This window comes from Hylobates moloch, unplaced genomic scaffold, assembly GCF_009828535.3.
Source record: "Hylobates moloch isolate HMO894 unplaced genomic scaffold, HMol_V3 SCAFFOLD_1, whole genome shotgun sequence".
Classification (NCBI taxonomy): domain Eukaryota; kingdom Metazoa; phylum Chordata; class Mammalia; order Primates; family Hylobatidae; genus Hylobates; species Hylobates moloch.
This window is the reverse complement of record NW_026652276.1, coordinates 127,136,884-127,159,741: the sequence shown is the minus strand read 5'-3', so window position 1 is coordinate 127,159,741 and position 22,858 is coordinate 127,136,884. Positions and strand designations below refer to the sequence as shown.

At 40.2% G+C, this 22,858-nt stretch overlaps 1 protein-coding gene across 1 annotated transcript in view; it reads right to left on the bottom strand.

The window, feature by feature from the left end:
• GLI3 (GLI family zinc finger 3) overlaps window positions 1–22,858 on the bottom strand; it is a 274,556-nt gene that overhangs the window by 70,748 nt on the left and 180,950 nt on the right. Inside the window, exons 5-7 of the mRNA XM_058439226.1 lie at window positions 13,409–13,614; window positions 10,313–10,459; window positions 4,964–5,165 (exon numbers count right to left, since the gene is read on the bottom strand). Coding sequence (XP_058295209.1) covers window positions 4,964–5,165; window positions 10,313–10,459; window positions 13,409–13,614 — 555 coding nt within the window. The remainder of the gene's footprint in view (window positions 1–4,963; window positions 5,166–10,312; window positions 10,460–13,408; window positions 13,615–22,858) is intronic.

The following is a 22,858-nucleotide window of genomic DNA, read 5'->3' as shown; positions in this document are numbered from 1 at the left end:
GTAAATGAGAGCTATCTTTTTAAGGCAGTATTAACTATTTTACTGAAAATGGGGGAAGGGAATGTCATCTCCAAATTTTTAGAAGATGGAATAAGAATTTTAAAGACGTCAGTAATTTGGCACTGTATTTATCTGTTCATCAGTATTTTCTCAATTCATTCGTGTGTAATTTCTCTGACATAAGCAAGGTGTTTACTAAGCACAGAGTCAAGGAGCTACGGAGGCCGAGCTGATTTCCACCCTGCCTCAGGCAGCATCAGTGGACCTGCCAGTCGCACCCTTACTCCAGGGTCCTAGTGTCAGAGAGGGCTGATGATCCACGAAACAGAAAACACAACTTGCCCTCTCATCATCAGGCTGAGCTCATCAGTGTTGGCAACAGAAAAACATTGCTCTGTTTTGTGAAGCTGGAGATCTTGGCGCTCAGAGGGGTGATGTGCAAAATGGGAATGTCATTTTCACTGAGCTCTCTTTCCTGGTCACACCATAATTAAAACCACCAAGAATATAAAACCACTTTCATTGTAGCCATTAAATAGAAAGTGAGAAAGTGAAACCCACTGGGTTAGAAATGAGTGGAGTACTCATTTCTTCATCCCATTTACATTTGCCGGAAGACTACAGAAGAAGGGTGTCATTTTAAACACCTTCTCTTCCAGTGGTGGCTCAATTTCCTAGGGAGAAGGTTTTAGCAAAGGTAAACTATTTTAACCTACTGTGATTCACTGGCTATTTACAACGTTAGCCTTAACTATGTAGAGTGGGGGTTACTGGCTGTATTTGATAAATATAAATGATCTAGTCTTAGATGGGGAGTCTTCAGGTGATGGAGAAGCCACAACTTCTTGAAACATGCAGTATTTTATAACATACTTTCCAACGTGCATGGAGTTATTTTTGAAAGCTATTTTAATTATGAGATTTTAAAAGACTTGTCAGATACGTCTAGACAATGCATTTTAAAAAATCTGACATAATCAAGTACTGTTATAATATGCCAACGGGCTTTTGTGAATAAATATTAGTTTTATGTGGTATTTTTATAGTAGTCTGGATTATTAAGTAAATATATAAACAAAAGAACCACACACAAGCTTAAAATAGACATTTGCTTTTTTAACCCTTTATTTTCTATTCACCCCTCTGTCTCTGTATCTATCAATCTCAGACCATGTAATAACACTCATACAGATTGCAGCTTTCAGAAAACCAGAATTATTCATCCACCATGTAGAAACTTACTTTAATAAGGGGATGATGAGAATTCTAATTACTCATGAGAGAGCTCCTTAATTTATTTACTCAAGAAATATTTACTGAATGGCGTCAATATGAGAGAATGCAGGTGTCACAAGGGTGGGAACAAGCAGTACACAGTGATTGGCTTTTTGGTGCTTGTGTTCTGTTGGAGAAATATGGATAGCAGACTACTAAAGGAGAAAGAAAATATGGAAATGTCAAATAGTGGTAAATGCGATTACAGGCATCTTTAACCGCATTTGCACTAGGGCATAGATGTGAAGGAGATAGCTATGGCATTTCTTAGAAACTGAATGAGTATCTTTAAACATTTAATGACATGTTTAGAAATGTAAACATCATTACTGATGCACTGCCAATACCAACAGCAAATTAGGTATTAGAAAACATGTAAGTGTGAAAGTCAAGTGTGTTTAGAGTAAATTAACAAGCAGGAAACTGGAGTGCTAGTGCTGATGCCCACTAGGCACGGAACTTTGCTAACTTCATCTTGCAAAGACCCACTGGGCTTATGTGTAAAACAAGAATAAGGTCAGGTGTGGTGGCTCACACCTGTAATCTTAACACTTTGGGAGGCCAAGGCGGGTGGACTGCCTGAGTTCAGGAGTTCGAAACCAGGCTGGCCAACATGGTGAAACCCCGTCTCTACTAAAAATACAAAAATTATCTGGGCACAGTGGTGGGCCACGATAATCCCAGCTACTCCGGAGGCTGAGGCAGAAGAATCGCTTGAACCTGGCGGGCAGAGGTTACAGTGAGCCGAGATCGTGCCACTTCACTCCAGCCTGGGCAAAAGAGTGAAACTCTGTCTCAAAAAAATAAAAAATAAAAAAAATAACACCACTTGCTTTGCCAAATAGCTGTGACGTGAGAACGGTGGGCGAGCCTGAGCCTTGCGCCTGCCCTGTCAGTCAGCATGTCGCAGAGGCTAAACGCACCTGAAGTCAACTTTCTCTCCTGTACCTTTCGCTGTTGAGAAAGTTAGTTACCTTTTCTAGATGTCTCCTTGCTTCTTTCCTTTCCCAGATCCTCTGGTGCTACCACTAACTGATCATTCCTGAAGTCAGTTTTTAGATCTCAGAAAAAGAAACTTAGAGCAGGAGTAAGCAAGGCACTAGCACTCCTCCAGCTAAAGAACTGGCAAGTGGTGCCAATGATAACAATTATTATCATCATTATATGGGAAGCTGATCTCATCTTGGATTATCTGCATTACCTGCTCTGTTTGAGAATAGACATACAGTCCTAAAATACAGCAAATGTGTACTAAACAGGGAGAGATTGCACTGAGAGAGAAAAGATGCAATCGAAAGTCTCAAAGGCAAGAAAGAAAATGAGGACACAATGGGCCCAGGCACCCAACTGTCACAGCCTCCAAGGACCTGACTGGTCTTTAAGTGAATCTCTTCTTCCATCTCTAATGATATAAAGAGGTGTGGTATAGCTCCTTGGAGACGAAATGGGCAATGATGATTTCAAGTCAGCAGATTGACAGTCTGTTAAGTACTGACACTAGCTTACCTGGGTGAAGATGAGGAGACCAGGAGACCGTACGGACTAAGGAGGCTGGGGTAGGAATAAATAAAGATAGCATCATGACCATTTCTATATCATATTCTAATCTATGTCCTTTAGATGCTGTAAAAAGTTAAGAGACCTGGGCAGAGAGCAAGAGGAAAGAAAAAGTAAAGAGAAACAAGAGAAGTGAATGTTCATGAAGTGATTTTGTGTGTTATCTTTGTGACTATCACTGTGTGCCACATTTCTGCTACTTGGATGCTATGACTTTAGTCATGCCATGTAATAATTGCACAATTGCAGTAAAGTCACCTCCAGGCCATGTCAGTCTATGACCCAGGAATATTTGCCAGGAGTGCAGGAACAGCCAGGCCAGGGTTCTGAGATTGGCATGCTTCCTCGGGGCCAGACTGGGATGGAGAGCAGTGTAGCACAGACAGGTCTGTGATGGCTCCTCTCCTGGGTGAACCATCCCAGCTCAGCACCCCCTGAAACTTCACCCCAGGTAGGAATCTCATCCTGCCATTGCAGATCCACACCAGCTTTAGTACAATGTGCCTTCTTCCTATATAGTGGGTGTCTTATCTGTAGCTTACAGATGTGAAGACTAAACTTCAAAGAGCTGAGAGGTAAGTTAGGTTTGCATAGTTGGTTGGTGGCAAAGCTGGAATCTGACCATAGACATATCCAACTCTAAAGCCTTTATTTGTGACTGCAGTGGTTAATCTGGAAGTGCCCCAGGACCCCTCCTGTGCACTGACTGCTATCACAGTGGCTTGCAGCTCTCCATGTTTCCACACTTTAGTGACCATATGAAAAGAACAAAGAAAAGCAGCAGAAAATGACATCATATTAAAATTAGGATCTACCACATTTAAATATTAACTTGCCTACTGAAGAACATTGCTGATAATTGAACAAGAATTAAAACTGTAATGGAGAACATTAGGGAAAGACAACAGTATTCATTATTTTTACTAAATGTGGGTATTTTGCTACTGCAAACACTTTTTTTTCTGAATTGATGAGGTTTCCCTAATTGTATATCTACCATGGAAGACCTATCAATGAACAACTAATGCTACCGTTCATTCATAGAAACAAACAAAACCTCACTTATTAAAACCAAGGCTAGTGAAAACATCCATTAGTATGTACTTTTCAAGCAAGGAATTATTCACAATTAACAAAACTACAATTCAAAAAGATTGCTAGTAACTGAATTCTTAAATTATTGGCAACAAATTTTGGGGAAATGAGAGCTAAAGTTTATAACCAGGATTGCTAAATTAATTAATTAGAGTACTATCTCATTCTATGTCTCAACCATTTGTGAGCTGGCTTAGTTCAAACAATAAATGATCAGTTAATTCAACTAAAATTCATATGTTGGCTTACTTTTATTCCCTATTTACTGACATCAGTCCAAGTTGATCATTACCAGTAAGAAATATTTTATGTTAATCATGTTTACAAAAGTCTGTGCTTGTACCTTCACATGCAAGAACAGACATGAGGTGCTTCATGGAAGTGTCAAAGCACTTTCTGTCAAGCAAGGAATTATCCACGGTTAACAAAGGTGTATGGTCAAAATAGGGATCTTTCAGATTAAGCTAAAAATACTTAACAGAAAAACAAAGAAATATTCTTTTGCCAGATTTCCTCTGATAACTATGCTTTCCAACGTCATCTGCACTTATTTTCCATCAGACGAAAAGTCCTGCTGTTTCTCTCTCCCTCCCAATGGACTCCTTTCTCTTCAGAGTTGTAGGACAAGACTTCTGCCATGACTGGTCTTTTTATTTCTGTTCATGTTCTGTACATGTGTCATACAACCAAGTATGAAGTCAGTTTTCCTCTAGAGAACATTATTACAAGGAAAAGGCTGGATAAAAAGATTTGCCATACTTACTGTCTCTACGAAGTGGATTTCATCAGAACTCAACAACTGCTATTTCTATATAGGGGCTATTGACTAATGTCTGCAAACACAAAATAATCTGGGGCCCAATAACTGGTTTTGCAATTCATGGTGATATTTGACCTGCCTCTTGGTATAGGCACAGCATCATGCGGTTTTATTCTTCCTCATAGGCAGTTGGTACTGAAAATGCATCACTACAGGTGCAAACAAGTGCTGACATTACATTTAAAAAACACATAATGGATTCAGGAAAATACATACCTGATTGCACTTGCAGATAAGTGACCATAGGAGCCACTTGCTGAAGAGCTGCTACGGGAATTATTGAGAATCGTGACCAAGGAGTTGGGAGATGTCCTTATCATGGTCTGAAGGTCAAAGCTATGATCAGACAGTGGTGATATGGACAGTGTACGTTTTCGGCTCGGCCTGGCTGACAGCCTGGGGCTGGGGAATCTGGTGCCTGTTATATAAACAAAAAAGAACCTAATTACCTGCAGTTGGACTCCATACCAGCTATTTATTGCTACTTGCCTATGTGGAAGAAATGAAGGATAAGAAGCTGGCAACTTGTGGTGACAAGCACCTCTCCTCCCCCATGTGATCTACTAGCTACAATTGAGGAAATTAGGGAGAAATATTTATCTTCCAGGGGCTTACCTCGGGGGAGCTCTGTTTATTAATGTGCAGGGAAAATGATAAATTGCTAAACAAAAGGGAGAGACTTTTATGTGTTATCCCTTTCATTTCTAGTGATTTATGAATCTGACGGCTGCTTAGATATTCCCATCATTAATTCACCACAAGCGACAAAGACAGTGGTTCCCACAATGGCAACATACCACCCTCCCCACCCCAACACACACCATTTTAAGTCATGAGCCAAAGGGAGAAAATGAATTAAAGTATCCTAAGATTAAAAATTCAGCTCAGTTATGCCCTCAGTGCCCAGTGATTTCTAGAGTTACCTGCTCTATGGTATACTTAAAGCATTACTAAAACAACTTCTACATAATTACCCTGAATCGGTGCTTCTCAATTGAGAGCAATTTTGCCCCCCTAAGGGACAGCTGACAACATCTGAAGACATTCTGGTTTTCAGGACTCAGCAGATGCTACTGGAATCTAGAGGGTAGAGTCTAAGGATGCTGCAGAACATCTATAATGTTCAGGGTCACCCTCCCCACAATAAAGAATTATCTGGCCCAAATATCACTGAGGTTGAGGACCTCTGCCTTACACTCCCCATATAAGAGGATAAATCCCAAGAAATATTTAAAAGCTGGGGATGTTACTTGTTTACAGATTTTCCAAGGCGGAGGAGAAACCCTTGCGAGCATGATAACGAGGTACAATGAGCCTATAGGGCATTTAAATTCTTCTCTGGACCTTGCTTCTCCAGTCAGACCCAACAAAGGGTAATAAATTTATTAGAATTTTTAACCTTCAAGAAGATTCCACTGATGGAGTCTTAATCTGTAGTCCAAATCTAGAGGTGAGTAACTCAAACTTAAATGCATGCCAACTTAATACAATGATTTCTTCCTGAAGAGTTCAAAATTAAATGCCAATTTGCATTCAAATTTGGGAGATAATAGAGATGTGAGCTTCAAGACAGAGAAGAATGTGGCCCACAGGTCCATTCTGCCTTTTTGAAGGTCACATTTACATTACAGAGTCATCAAACTAAAGTTTAATGAAAGAATGAGAACATAATCTCACCAGGTAGGAGGCAAACATAACATGATTAGTTTTAAGTAAAATGAAGAGTTTCTAACACCTCATAGAATGAGTATACCAGTTTATAGGAACATGGCAATTTTGTGGTACCCAGAAAAACTGAAGTAGCAGGTAATCTTTCTTTATTAAAAACAAAAAATGTCCAGGCTCTTGGTCTCCAGAAAATTCTTTGGGAATATTTTATTCAATAGAGATGGTTCTTGATACAAGATAACAATCTAACATGCCTAGAGATAATTTAATTAAATGGGATAGATGAATATGAATGACTTTATTGTCAATACTATAGAAATAATGAAAAAAAATCCACAAACTGAAATTTAGTAAGTTAGTGCCATCCACGTATAAAACTTAAAAACCAACTTGAATGATAAATGTGGTACCTACTCAACTTTTTCTTTCAGGCACAACTAAAATGAGTTCCTTCATTTAGAATAGTTTCATTACCAGACTGATTTAGAGCATGTTAGTACAAAATAGCAATCCCAACGATGTACTTTTTTTTTTTTGAGATGTAGTCTCGCTCTGTTGCCAGGCTGGAGTGCAGTGGCACGATCTCGGCTCACTGCAACTCTGTCTCCCGAGTTCAAGCGATTCTTCTGCCTTAGCCTCCCGAGTAGCTCGGACTACAGGCACATGCCACCACGCCTGGATAATTTTTTTATTTTTAGCAGAGACGGGGGTTTCACCATATTGGCCAGGATGGTCTCGATCTCTTGACCTCATGATCCGCCCCGTCTTGGCCTCCCAAAATGCTGGGATTACAAGGGTAAGCCACTGCGCCCAGCCTGTGCATATTTTTAAGGCATTTAAATCAGCATCTTACTTTTATAATGGCATCTGATTTATTAAACACAACTCCTTCACATGTACTCACCATGAGAGGCTAATTTCATCATGGAAGTTTTTCAATGAGGGAATACATGTCACTTCCAAGTAACCCCAAGGACAAGCCAGATTTGTTATCAACTTCCATAAAATCCTGGACAATAATTGCCCTTCTCAATGGTACTCAGTGATCACTGGCAAAGTTAGAAGTGACAACACATGCTAGACATCCTGTTAGAGTGGATATATCCCTAGAAAATCTCTAATGTTTTAGATCACTAATTGTGATGCAAAAGGAAGAAGCCCATTTGATGCTCTCAAACCCCAGGAGCCTTAGATCCCCTCACATCCTCCAAAGAGGGTGAGGGGCCTCTCAAGATCTTTTCACCCTTTCCATGAAACCCTTTGGCTTGCTCACAGCCTGGCTGGAACCTTTCCTCTCTGTGTTTTTCCCTCCAAGACTGGCTCTTATTTAAGTCTATTTCCACCAATATAAATAGTGGTCTTCAGGGGCCCTCATCTCTAGAATGTTCCTTATAAGGAGTATTTGTTCTCATCTTTTAAGGTCACTCCAACTCTGAGAGGTAGAATTGGGACCATAAACAGACTAGTTTATCCTAACAAGCTACATATAAACACTCTGTCCTACATCTTGCTGAAACCTAGATATGCCCACTATTTAAAAGTCAGGTGCTTACCTGAACCCAGTTTATTGATGGTTGTGTTAATTAAGAAGTCCTAAATATCTGTAACAAGGGATCAGAGTGACCAGACAGATCCCAGGCTTCAATCTACCACTGCAGATGGACAACCACTATAAAAATTTAGGATTAATGTTTCGCTTCTTTGTTGGAAAAAATCTCCTATGGTCGAAATTTCTGGGCAATCTTCTTATATTCTAACTAAATAACTATTAATAAATGCTACTTCAATTACTTTAGAAGAAAAGAATATAGTGCCTTAAGAACTTTCTAGCCCTTTAATATGTTCTTCCCAACTCCTTAATAAACAAGCAAAAGAAGAGAAAATCAGCATTTGGGGACAGTGATTTGGGATACTCTGTTGAAGCGAGCTGCTAAAATACGAGGTAAGCATTTTCAGAACAGCCAAAAGAGAAGTAGCTCAGTTCTTCACTGATCATAACACTTCTTAAATATAAGCCAGATAATTCTTACTGTTCTAAGACAGATATCTCCGATCTGGCTTTCTGTTAATTGTTTTGTTTCTCTATTCTAATAAGAAATTCTAACAAAGAAAAAGGAGGTTTATTTTTATGTGATGAATGATAGGACATCTAAATTCCTACTTAATGACAATCAATTTACCATATACTCAGGCAAATTAAAATTCCTTTAATTAGTTTTTACAAAGTAAAAGGGTAGCTTCATCCTTTATTTAGATAAAAACCGCCACTGCCTGACTAAACACATTCTCATCAAATAGGGAAAGTAATGCGGGCTGACCTTCCAAGGATTCTCTCTTATTTTAATTCTTTATTTGCAGATTTTAAATAACTGATTTGCATAATAACACAACTTTTTTTTTTAACAATCGCTAATTGAAATGTGGTTATGATGAATCTGAAATGTAAGCTCACTATGATAAAAAGCCAAACAACAGAACCCCTGAAGAAGTTGTAACACATTTCTTTTACTTTCCATGTAGTAATGAGCTTCCCAGCGGAAACCAACAGAATCTTGTGTTCCAATGAAACACACAAAGGTAGTTCTTGGTGGTAAGCAGACTAAGGCTGTAGAGTTTTTACCCCTGTGTGAAATAATCACCTTCTTTCTAGTCCAAGACTCAGGACTGAATAACTAGAGCTGACATATGCTTGCCCTCTGTCACAGAAGAATCCAAATAGATTGTAGATGGAAAAGTGTAAGTTAATTGCTGCTACTAGGAAAAACAAACAAAACTCTAAGCAAATGCCCTACTCGAAGTCGTACTGTTGTCCTATTCAAAGGTAGTGACTTTTGCTGATGTACGACTTGGATGATGCTTTAGGTTCACTTCAGAGCGCCTTGCAAATGGATGTATCCTTAAAGGATCTGAAGAGATGAGTGCTCTGGAATGCTCTGACAAGAGGTAATTATAGGCATGCTTGTCTATGCGTCTACATAAGTGACCCACAAAAATCATTACACACCTAAGGGACCCCAAAATAAGTGATAAAACATGCATCTAGTAATCTTACCTTACTCCACTGCTAGGTACTAAAAGCAGTCCCTTCTGATTTGGAAAAAGTTTTTATTTTTTCCAAATAAGCTATTTGGCAACTATTGATAACTTGATAACTATTCTGATCCTTTCATATATTCAGCAGCTACAAACGGTCTTAGTGGAATATAATTTTTTTAATGTAAAGAAAACATATGGGGTAAACTAAATGGTTAAGGCAAAAATGTAAAACCTGTTAAAACAGGTATTTTTTAAAATTAATTTTTAAAGCACAAAATCCATGAAACCAAGGAGTGGGGAGGCAAAGTCCATCCATATATCAAATCCATTCCCCCTTATTTTGTTATCAAGACAATCACAACAGGAAAAAATTTTTTTTGGTCTGGGGAGACAGGGTCTCACTCTGTCACCCAGGCTGGAGTGCAGTGGCGTGACCAAGGCTCACTGAAACACCGACCTCTTGGGCTCAAGTGATCCTTCAGCTTCAGCCTCCTGAGTAGCAGGGACTACAGGTACATGCCACTACACCCAGCTAATTTTTAATTTTTTGTAGAGATGGATCTCGCTATGTCACCTGGGCTGGGATTTTTTTAACCAGCTAATATTTATATATCGCTGCTAATTACAATTGCATGCATCTGTCAGTTCACTGGTATCCTTGAGCTAAACAGGGAGTCTCAGGATGTCCAAATCTGTGGAAGCTTCTAGAAAACCAAGGGAACCGGAGCACCAGATAGTGGTGGTTCCATTTTCTCCTCCAGATCAAAAAGTTGCACAATCACCTAATCTTTCTATCTTCTCTGTTTCATAAAGTTGCCTTTGCCATTTCCCAAGACTCTAGAAAACAGCCCCGTCACTTACTATCCATAGCATGAAGATATTCCATGTGGATGGCCCCTGTGCCGGCGGTGGCAGCCGAGGGAATAATGTCTGCATAGGGGCTGCGCTGGCCGGTTAGCAGGGCCATCTGATGATAGTATTCTGCTGGGCTGACTCCTGCATGGGGCGCTAGGAGGAGACAAGAGATGTATGGTTACTAGTGAAAGAAGGTCAACTAGAAGTTTCTCTTGAGGCATCTCAGAGTCCATTACACAACCCACATCAGCAATTCCTTTTATGGCTTATTAGAGTAAAGCTCCTTTAACTCAAATTGTGCTCTTACTTCCATTAAACATCTTTTATTTGAAAATAAAACTGAAAGAAAGGAATAGAAAAAAGTGAAATGCATTACTAAGTTGTTGTTGTTGGTCTAAGAAATTATCAACAAGTAAGAATGATTAAAATGTATATATGTATATAACCACATTTGCCTCCCCAAATAAAATCATTTTTATATCAAATCGCTGTATGTTTGCATTTCTTACAATAGTAGACAACTTAGAAGACTATGATATCTTTCCAGACATACTTAAAATACTTCTCTAAGCTTTCTGACAAGTGTGTCTGAGTTAACTCTCACTCACATGAAAAGTCAGGGTTTACCAGTATGAAAAAAGGCAGCACAGCTTTAATAACACAACTGAATGATAAGCTACAATTTCACATTCCATAATTTAAAAGCTCTTTTTTCCTTTTCTTCATTACAAAATCAAAAAGAAAATATACCTATCAATCTGGAGCAATTTACTGCCAAGACTCAGCTTTCTAACAGGATAATAATCGGTTTCCACCTGCCAATTTTCGTGCAAAAGCAGCAAGACATTGTAGCAGTTCTGAGGGTGGCCTCCAGACTCATAGAGATCTGGATTTAAACTGGCTCCATGAGGTTGTCAGGAGCAAAAATTAAATTATGTATGTAACACACTTAGCACATAGCATTCAATCAATAAAAGTTTTGCAATTATTATCTAGAAATACCAGCACTCTAGCGATAGATTTGTGGGTATTTTATATTTGTTTCATATACTTTTTATCCATGATAGGTGGTAAAGATAGAGTTTTAAGGAAAAAATCTTTAGGCCACAAGGGAAATATTCATCATGTTACTTTATTTGATTATATTAACTGGATTCTTGAGAGGCAAGAAAAGGAAGGCAAATCAACCAGTCAAAGAATGTGATATATATACTCATCATCAAATGCTACACAAAGCAGATGATAAGGGTACTTTCAGTAGTTTAACTAGTGGTATGACTTTCCACTAGCCCGAATAAATTTCTGCAGGCCAGGCATAATTCCAAGTCCATTGTCAGCTAGCCTCCCTCTCTCCCTCAGTCTATTCTCCTTGTTAGTCATTTCCACCAACTCCCAAGTACTTGAAGGAGATGATTCTCCACTTCTTCAAGTGCAAAATAAAATCTGAAGCAGAAAATCTAATTCATATTTGATTTTCATTTTTAAAATGTGAATCTTGGCCAGGCACGGTGGCTCATGCCTGTAATCCTAGCACTTTGGGAGGTAGAGGTGGGTAGATCTCTTGAGCTCAGGAGTTTGAGACCAGCATGGGCAACATGGCGAAACACTGTCTCTACAAAAAATATAAAAATTAGCTAGGCGTGGTGATGCACACCAGTGGTCCCAGCTACTTAGGGGGCTGAGGCAAGAAGATGACTTGAACCCAGGAGGTCCAGAGTACAGTGAGCTGAGATTGCACCAAGGCATTCTCTGGGGAACAAAGTGAGACCCTTTCTCAAAATAAAATAAAATGTTAATCCTGCCCAAAGGGCAAAACTTATTCTTTAGCTACCTATATTACTATTATTAACCAGTAAATTCACTGCACCGAATCAAAAAAAAAAGCGGCTGTTACTGAAGGAAAGCTATTTCTGAAAACCCAAGCGAGTGGATGTTTCCTGAGACACTTCATGCAGTTTCTCACCATGCACACCCAGGCTCAGGAAGGCGTCTACCTAGAGAATGTGAATAGGGCATGGAAGTCGCATCAAGCACTGCTCAGTGAAATGAAATGCCTGGTGTTTCTCTGATGTGGAACAGGCAGTGGTGACTTGTGATCTCTTGCAAAGAATTCAGAGCCTGCTACCTGTAATTAATAGGTGATGCAATTCTGGACCTTGATTCAGATTCCAGTGATTATCGGGCAAGTGAATTCCTATGTGCGCATGATATGGAGAATACTTTTCCTGAATCAAAGGACCAGTTTGTAAGTTGACACCAGGAGAATACACAGCTCCAATTAAGAAGAGTCATGTGAAAAGTAATGGGGGGACTAATAGAACCAACAGGAATTCGATCCTTGAGAGCCTAAAATGAGCATCAAGTGTGAGAAAGTCTAAGCTCATTTCCTTTCCCAGTACATTCTTCTTCTGGTTTTCATGTGGCATGGTCAAGGATAGAAAGCAACAGCCCTGCACCATGATGTTTTCTAAGACCTTGCCACTCAGAGTGTGGTCCAGGCACCAACAGCACTGACATCATCAGCTTTTGAGGAGCACAGAATCTCAGGCCCCACCTAATCCCACCTGATGCAGAATCGCCTTTTATCAGGCTCCCCAGGTGGTTCATAGGCACGCTAGAGTTTGGGAAGCCCTCCTCTAACAGACGCATCTGTATAAATGTGCTTCTCAGACACACAGAACAGAAAAGTGTTCATCAGAAGGTGAGTAAAACATTCGTTACACATGCACGTGTGTGAATGGCTACAGGACCAGTCTAATAATATGTGAAGCAGCAGAACAGAACCATAGTTACCAGCAGGGATTTGGGACTCAGAAATACTTGCAATGAATTCCACCTCTGCCCCTTACTAGCCATGGGATGACTGCGTTGCAAGTAAACCCCACTGCACACTTCTATTCTGACCTGAAAATGGAGATAATAACACCACTGCCAATGAGGTGTTACAACACTGAAACACAATCATGCATGTAAGGCACGGAGTACAGCGCCTGGCACGTGGGAAACACTCACTAAACATCAGGTCTACTTTATACACGTCCCGAGTGAGGAGCCGGGAGGAGGTTGCATGATCTCCAGAAGCAGAATCCATCCTGGACTTACCATCTGTAGGGCTCAGCCCACGGGTTGCTGAGATCATGGAGAGCGACGGGCTGCTGTGCAAGGAGCGGATATAGTCCATGTAGGGATTAATGTAGGGATGTGGAGGGCTGAAGGGAGACTCAGAAGCAGCAGCGGGGTTCCGGTGTGGGGAGATTCTAATGAAGGGCAGGTCCGGATACGTAGGGCTACTAGATAAGGCAGAAGTCCTGGGTACAAAGAAAACCAGACACAAGGGGTATGCATGAGACAAATATCTCCACAGGCAGAGGCTGTCTGTGAAAGAAAATAAGTAAAATTTTAAGTGAATTCAAAGGAGTCTTGTGGAAAAAATTGCAGGCAAATACATTTTAGTACTACTATCTTAAAATCAGCATAATATAATGCAGGCAGAACATCGCTATGCAATTGTTTGGGAAAATAAATTGATCTCTGAGAAACTTCATTGCACTCCAAAATAGTAAAATAAAGGTCAGCCTATGGCTTCTTCCATGAGAAGAAATTCTAAATAACAGGCAACTGGGCTTAAAGTGGTTGCTACAATTGTATTTTCCACTTGACCCAAATACTAATGTCACCATTTAAAACTTACCTCTTACTAGCATGGTGTTGCATAAAAATAAGAAAGAAAAGACAAAGAAAAGACAAAAGAAAGGGAAAGAAAAGAACAGAACAGAACAGAATGAAAGAATACAATCCCAAATTCGTCTGGTCTAGAAGCCTGATCATGCACATGGCAGAGCTGCCCGTAAGGAAGAAAACCCATTGCAAAAGTCTGCTTAGAAACGGGAAATCAGTCACTCTAAAGATCCAGGCACATGTCTGTTTAACTTCCCAGGGCCTCGCAGTGGTAAGTAAAATGAGTTTTATGGATCCCGGTGTGAGTGCTTGGAAGGCAACTCCTCCTCTCTGTGCAGCAGCACCTTGAATCAGCTTTCTGCTCAAGCCCTTTTCCATAAGGCATCCCGATGAGCCACGTTCAGTGAGCAGTAGTAACTAAGTGCTCTGGGGTTAGAAAGTTGGGGAAGAATGCATTTTCGATCAAGCCTTTGCCTTGGTTATAATGAGCTAAGGTAGAATGTAGGCTTTTGGTTAATAAAAATAAATTCTAAAACACACCTTGCTACCATGATATCCTGATCTGCTTCTGGAGAGAGATTCCTCAAAATCCCCTCACACCTGCTGTCCCACAGCCACAGCCACACCCTGAGACAGCCACTTCTAGAAGGGCCAGTCTGCATAACCTCCTGGACCGCCAAGTTCCTTCTCTAATGGAAAACATTTGGAGTGGATAATCAGGGAACTGGTTCTCCCAGGTTAAACAGTTGTGCTCCCCGCTTTTCCTCATTCACAGAGGGTGCAGCCATAGGAAGGGGAGGCTCTGACAGAGAGAGATCAACTGAGAACAGCAAATTCCTCTTCCACCACTCGCTTTAGGAGTGAAATGAAAGGGAGGGGGAAACACATTTTCTCCTTGCAAAGCAAATGCTCACGCACATCCCGGCCCCCATCACCCTGTCAGAATATAATCTTGGTAAAAGCCAGCTCCACTAAGTGCACAGCGCAGGCACTGAAATAAATGAAATCAAAGATCAGATAATGAATTTTCTCTCAGCAGAAAATAAAAGAAGTTGAAATATGGTGGTGGGGGTGGATTTTCTCACTTTCTCCTTCGGACTCTTTTTTCATTTTGAACTAAAAAAAAAAAAAAATGAGGCTTTTTATTTGTTACTTAGATGCTACTTTGGGAAAGCAAAATAAAAATCCAAAGTTTTCTAAATTTACACATGGGAAGAGTAAGAAATTACCACCAGCAAATAGCTATTTCTTTTCAAAACAGCTTGAGGCTTTCATACCCAATCAGAAATTAGCAAAATGGCTTGTTTAAATAGAAATCAACATAACCTATTAGTTTTTCCTATTTTAGCTCTTTACTACAAAACAAGTTAGCTTTCTGTTCTTTGTTAACTCAGCCCCTAAGCCCCATTTAGACGTGTCTGTCATTGGTTAAATCTTACTCCCTATTTAGATGTGTTTGCTACCTTAGAAGGTACAGGGGATGCTCTAATTCATTCATTTATTCTTCACAAGAAAGGAAAAGCAATTATTCCAATCTGATTCTAAACACAAACTTGTTTATAGATTTCCACTGAGGGGCTGGTGCCACCGAATGCAGAAGAGCTATTTCAAGAAAGCCATGAGATGATGCCTCCTGGGCCAGCTTTTGCGATCCAGGAATAACTTGGTCTGAGCAACATGAACTAAACATCAGGGTGGGCAGTGACATTTCTTATTGGCTTTTCTTGATTTACCCAAAGATTGAAACCTATTATTTCTCCAAAATTCCACAGTTGAGAAGAGTAGTAAGAATATCCCTAGAGGTCCAAATTCTATTTTGGAGAATTATGCACAGGAAAACTAATCAGCATCTAGAAAAACACAAAAATTATAGAGTCCAGGCTAGGGTGCTCATCAATCCCAAAGAAAGCCTAGGAAGCTGTTTTCTCCTCACCAAAGTCTATCAAGTCTGATGTCCCTGTCACTGCTTCACTTGGATTCAAGCCTTTCCCACCAGGACACTGAAGGTACCTACTAAACCAGCTTCCCATGAGTGAGGCTCCAAGACCTGGTCATATCTTCTCTGGCAGGAGCACTGGGCTCTACGGTCCTTTTACACACTGCTAAGAAGCAACAGTGGAAAGGAGGGTTCCTCCAGGATTTGAAGATAAAGATACAGATGCATCAGGCAGTCATAAGGGGGTCATCAGGAATTCTAGATACAGATGCATCCAAGCAGTGGGACTCAATGTGAGTGGACCTCAGCCTTGATACTCACCTTCTCCTCTTCCTTAAAGGTCCAAAGGGGAAGATAACCTCGTGGGAGTCTTAGGAAGATGACATGAGGAAAGTCCCATGTACTGAGCCTAGTATATACTGAATGCTCAACACGTACACACACACATATATACAAATATACACATACATCCATATGTAAAATCATATGTGACATATACATCACATACTGTGCTAACATATTCCACCCGTAATACACATATACAGAAACATATTTATATACACGTGTATAGGTACACAGATATATGCACACATATAAACATATATACATGCATAGTAGGGGTAGCAAATGCAACATACTGTGCGATTTCAAATATTGAAATATTAAGACATTCTTTTTGTTAACGGACTTTGTTTAGAGCAATTTAAATTCATGGCAAAATTGAGCTGTAGTACAGAGATTTCCCATATACCCCCTGCCTCTTCATATAAATAGCCTCCTGCCATTATCAACATCTTCTGCCAGAGTGGTGCATTTGTTACGAGTGATGAGCCTACACTCACACATCATCATCACCCAAAGTCCATAGTTTAGGGTTCACTCTTGGTGTTATCCTTTCTATGGGTTTGGGCAAATGTATCTACCATTACAGTATCATACAGAGCAGTCTCACTGCCTTAAAAATCCTCTTTCACCAATTCTTCCCTTCTTCCTTTTCCCAGCCCCCAACTCCAGGAAACCACTGATCTTTTTGCCCTCGCCATAGTTTTGCCTTTTCCAGAATGTCATACAGTATGTAGACTTTCCAGATTGGCCTCTTTTACTTTGTAATATGCATTTAAGTTTCCTCCATATCTTTTCAAAGTTCACTTCCTTTTAGCACTGAAGAATATTCCATTGTATGGAATAGCTTATTTGTTCATTCACTTACTGAAGGAAAACTTGGTTATTTCGAAGTTTTGGCAATTATGAATAAAGCTGCTATAAACATCCGTGTGCAGGTTTTTTGTGTGGAAGAATCCCCTTTCCATAGCAAATCTGATCACACCAGTCGGCTTTGCTCCTCTCCCTGACAGCACCTTGGAGGCACCTCTTTAGATTTTCCAGGACCTCTCTTAGTAAAATCATAAAGTCACATGAGGTGGTTAAGAAAATGAAGTCAGTAATTAAATGCAAGGGCTTTGAAGGAATGGGATTTGAAGGTTTCTTCACTTATTCCCTCACTCAAGCATCAGTTTCCTCATACACAAAATTGGAACAATCACAGCTCCCTCCAGGAGCTGCCGTGAGGGCTGGAATCCTGTGTGTAAAGGTAGGAACACAGTGCCTAAGTGCTGTGGTTGTTGATGTTCTTGCAGAACCAGCCAACAACACTTCTTTTCTTCTGATTCTAAACTCGGAAAAAAAAAAAAAAGAAGTCCAAATGGCGATTTGTTCCCTAGCAGAGCAGTGGCTGGTATTCAGTTCTCATTAAAATTTGGTCACTTATTAATTGTTTCCACATTAGGCTCTCGTGAGCTGGGTTAGCATATTTCTCTAATGCTAAAGTGTGACAAAAATGAGTTTCTAAGCAAACAAAGCTGAGCACCCAAACTTGAACTACCATAGCCAAACAGCCTCCTGACATGTAAATAGTCTTTAAATAAAGATGTTTTTAACCTTACCTAACAGAGCCACCTTCAAATTCTTGGCAGCTAGATCATTTGTCAGTTATTGTGGCTTTGTTTTTTGTTTTCAAGATGGAGTTTTCGCTCTTGTTGCCCAGGCCGGAGTGCAGTGACGCAATCTCGGCTCACTGCAACCTCTGCCCTCCAGGGTTCAAGCGATTCTCCTGTCTCAGCCTCCTGAGTAGCTGGGATTGCAGGCATGTGCCACCATGCCTGGCTAAGTTTTTGTCTTTTTAGTAGAGACAAGGTTTCACCATGTTGATTAGGCCAGTCTTGAACTCCTGATCTCAGATGATCCATCCGCCTCGGCCTCCCAAACTGCTGGGATTACAGGCGTGAGCCACTGCTCCCGGCCCAATTATTGTGTTTTTAACTGGAAAGCAAATCTGGGAGAGAAGGTTAAGCTCCTTAAATTTATCAGGCAGACGTGTGTTCTCTGCTATGTGAGGAGCACTCAGGATTATGACCAGAGGAGTGCTGAATTCCACTGAAGGAAGAGGACAGGGGAGGTATGGAGAAGGCGGCCACAAAATTTCCCATAGAAATGACATATATTTTCCTACAAACTGTCATCAACTTGGCCTGGTAAATATTTGTCGAGCTTATTAAAAATCTTCATTTGAAGATTAAAAGTAGTGCCAGGAAAAAAATTGTAGGTGTCTGCTTGATGCATATTTTTAGTAGATACACACAGAAATGAACTGAAGATCACCGCTTTGGGTCTTTGTGGCAGTCCACCTTCTCTCTGTCCTGGGACTGTCTGTGGCTCAATCATTGGAGGGGGGCACAAACCATGGAGGAAAGAACCAAAACAACAAACAAACATTCTGAGAAAAACACTGAAATTCAGAACTGGTCCAAGAACAGACATTCCATGCTATTTATGTTGCAGCAAAAGAGTATAGAAATATGCCTGTGGCCCTCCAAACTAAATCTGACAAACTGCTGTCTGGGCACCAGAGATTCCCAAACTGTAGAGGGTTATTGGGACTACAGTGCACAGCTAGGAAGATGTGCCTCGCTCCATTATCCCTGTGTCTTGGCTCCTGTATGCAAGGCCTCTGTGTCCACTCAGGGATAAGGCCCCTTATGCTGTTTCTACCCATTTGTCTTCCAAGACAGTGGAGACCTAATGAGTCGCTGGCATTTTGTTTCCATATTGCCCAGTGGAAACTGTTTGTTTGTGCAGATAACTTGATTTCAGAATATTTTTTATATGGTCATGAAAATAGATTACAATGAAAGAGTAGAAGATTCTTATCAGAGCATTTTTAACAGTATACCATGAGAAACTTAAAACATGTTGCAGAGAATAACTGGACTTCTGAGTTAGAATGAAATATTATTATATAATCTAATTCATTACTGCCTTTTCATCTATCTTATTAGGTTACTAAAATGCGAAGATTAAAATCACAGTATTTAATCACTTGCATTACCCATTGTGAGAGCATTAAACAAGGTTTATATGCCAGATTATTACAATTTGCTCGCACATTGCTTGGGATACTGGAAATGTACACATATCTCCTGCATCTCTGCATGACTGCTCCAACTACTGGAAGACTGAAATATGTTGGTTTTTTACATAAGCTTATTTTTTGTTTTTTTTTAATATAACAAGTAGACATCCTTCTTCATATTCAAGCAGTGGTCTAATAGAGAACAGAGGGTAGTTGTCCTTTTTAATGTATTTTTAACCAATTAATTAATTATTCAATAAGCACCATTTTAATAAATCAAAATTTGTAAGAAAAAATTTGCTTTTGCCCCAGTGCAGTGGCTCCTGCCTGTAATACCAGCACTTTGGGAGGCTGAAGCAGAAGGATCACTCAAGCCTAGGAGTTCAAGATCAATCTGAGCAACACAGGGAGACTCCATCTCTAGAAAAATAAAAATAAAAAAATTAGACTGGCATGGTGGCACACTCCTATAGTCCCAGTCCCAGCTACTCGGGAGGCTGAGGCAGGAGGATCACTTGAGCCTGGGAGGTTGAGGCTGCAGTGGCCATGAGTGCACCACTGCACTCCAGCCTGGGCAAGAGAGTGAGACCTTGCCTCAAATATATATGTGTGTGTGTGTGTGTGTATATATATATATATATATACACGTGTGTGTGTGTGTGTGTGTGTGTGTGTATATATATGTTTTTCTTCCTTTCCATACACTGAAGAAAACAAATATCTAAAATGTTCAAGAGTTAAACAGCAGACACTGTCATAAATCTGCACAATCCTGTACTTCTTTTTCCCTCTATGCAAGGTAAGCTTTCAGATAACCTCTGCCCTAGAAACACCACGTGACCCTGAGAGGTGCAGATGGTTATGGTGGTTACTTTCCATTTGCTCTTCCTCCTCCCCAAGGCCACAGCCTGTGTGGGGAGTCTGGTCTTTAAGGTCTGAATCAGCTGGCTCACCTTCCTTCCGGTTTCCACTTAAGGGAAGCATGGCAAGAGTTGGCAGGAAGGGAAAACAAGTCCCCTCCTCCCTCTCCACTAGCTGTGGCTCTGTGGTATGGCATTGCTCCCCCAAGGCCACTGTTCCTGGTGGGCGAGCCCTCCTCTGCTGCTCCAGCCCTCACTGAATCACTGTTTCATTCCAACTTCGACTGTATTAGGGGCTTTACTGTTACTTGTTCATCCCCTTAACCCTACCCACACCCCTGTACATACCCACTCCATCAGCCCCCAGGCTCCTAGTTGATAAAATGGTTCTATTTCCAATCCTATTTTCATCATCTTTGTAGCTATGAAATTCTTTTCCATGAATTCTTAATTGGCATATGCTTTTTACAGATTTACCATTTGAATTTTAATTTTTAAAAACTACATGTATAACCACACAGATGAATATTTCAATGATCTCTTCATTTGATATACATTTGATAGCATTTGGCTGTGTTTCTACCCAAATCTCATCTTGAATTCCCATGTGTTGTTGGGGGGAATGTGTGGGACACGGTTGAATCATGGAGGCGGGTCTGTTCTCCTGATGTTGAATAGGTCTCACGAGATCTGATGGTTTTATAGAGGGGAGTTTCCCTGCACGGGCTCTCTTCTCTTGTCTGCCACCATGTGAGATGTGCCCTTCATCTTCCACCATGATTGTGAGGCCTCCCCAGCCACGTGGAACTGTAAGTCCATTATACTTCTTTCTTTTGTAAATTGCCCAGTCTCGGGCATGTCTTAATCAGCAGCCTGAAAATGGACTAATACAACATTTTATTGAAAATCCATTCCCTAAGAATCCACTATGATTTCTGCACTTGGGAGAGATTTCAAGGAGCATGATACGTGGTTGCATGGTCTCTTCTCTGAAAGAGCCTACAGTCAAATGAGGCAAAAGGCTACACTCAAAAGAAGTGTGTATGAGTGGATGTGACCTAATGAGTGGCACAGCTAAAAAGCATTCACAGGAGGCTCCCAAAAGCATCCGGGTCATGAAAAATATGGACAATGAATCAGCACAAAAAGTAAATATGATTTGAATGAAAGTGGCCACTAAAGGTGAGGGCTAGAATATTGCTTAATGTATGCATTAATGCTAAGGTGATGAATATTTTCTTACATGGAGAATTTAAGGGCTAAGGCTGATTTTTTTAAAGACAGAGAAGGGAAAAGAAATATTTGTTTTAATGATGAAACATTACTTCAAGAGATTTTTGTAAATAAGTTTATTGGCCAGGCACAGTGGCTCGTGCCTGTAATCCCAGCACTTTGGGAGGCTGAGGCGGGTGGATCACCTGAGGTGGAGAGTTTGAGACCAGCGTGACCAACATGGAGAAACCCCGTCTCTACTAAAAATACAAAAAAATAAAAATAAAAAATAAAAAATAAAAATTAGCCGGGCATAGTGGCGTATGCCTGTAATCCCAGCTACTCACGAGGCTGAGGCTGGAGAATCGCTTGAACCCAGCAGGCAGAGGTTGCGGTGAGCTGAGATCACACCATTGCACTCCAGCCAGGGCAATAAGAGCGAAACTGTCTCAAAAAAAAAAAAGTTTCTTGTTCTGAGTATAAAAGGACTTCATATTCCATGAATGAAAAAGACAAGTGATTATTTAAAAAAAGAAATAGCCATTCACTCTATCCAAGCTAACCAATGTCAACATTTTAACATAATTACTTCCAGCATTTTCTCAGGCATTATGCACTTCTTACATATTCAAAATAAAAGTCATGTATTTTGAATTACACTTTATTTCTTAGTATGATAAGGTTTTTCTATTATCTTTTAACTAACTCTCCATAAACATCATTTATAGTGCAGTGCAAATTAAAACCAAAATGAATTATCATTAAACATCCACTAGAGTGGCTAAAATTAAGAAGTCTGACAGTGACAAATGTTGATGAGGATTTAGGCCAACAGGAACTCTCAATGTGAGCACAAGCTAGAACTACCTCTTTGGAAAACAGTCAGGCATTGGGTACTTGCACAAATTCTTACCATATAATCCAGCAATCCTTTTCCTTGGAATATATGAGACAATCACATGTGCATATGTGCCATATGTACTCAAAGAGTCACAGAAGCATTAGTCATCCACTTAAAAATCGGAAGCAACCTAATATCTATCAACAGCAGAATGGACAAATAATTCATACAATGAAATAGTAAACAGCTATGAAAATGAACAAACTACAACATAAAAAATCTCACAAACATAATGATGGATAGAAGAAGCCCAGCACCCATAAAAAATAATGAAATAATTCCTTCTGAAACAACTCGGATGGAGCTAGAGGCCATTATTCTAAGTGAAGTAACTCAGGAATGGAAAACCAAATGCCATATGTTCTCACTTATAACTGGGAGCTGAGCTATGGGTATGCAAAGGCATACATAGTGGTATAATGAACTTTACAGACTCAAAGCCAGCAGGGGGTGAGGGGTCGGCGGGGGGGTGGGGAATAAAGGATAAAAAAACTACATATTGGGTACAATGTACATTACTGATGTCACAGGTGCACTAAAACCTTAGACTTCACCA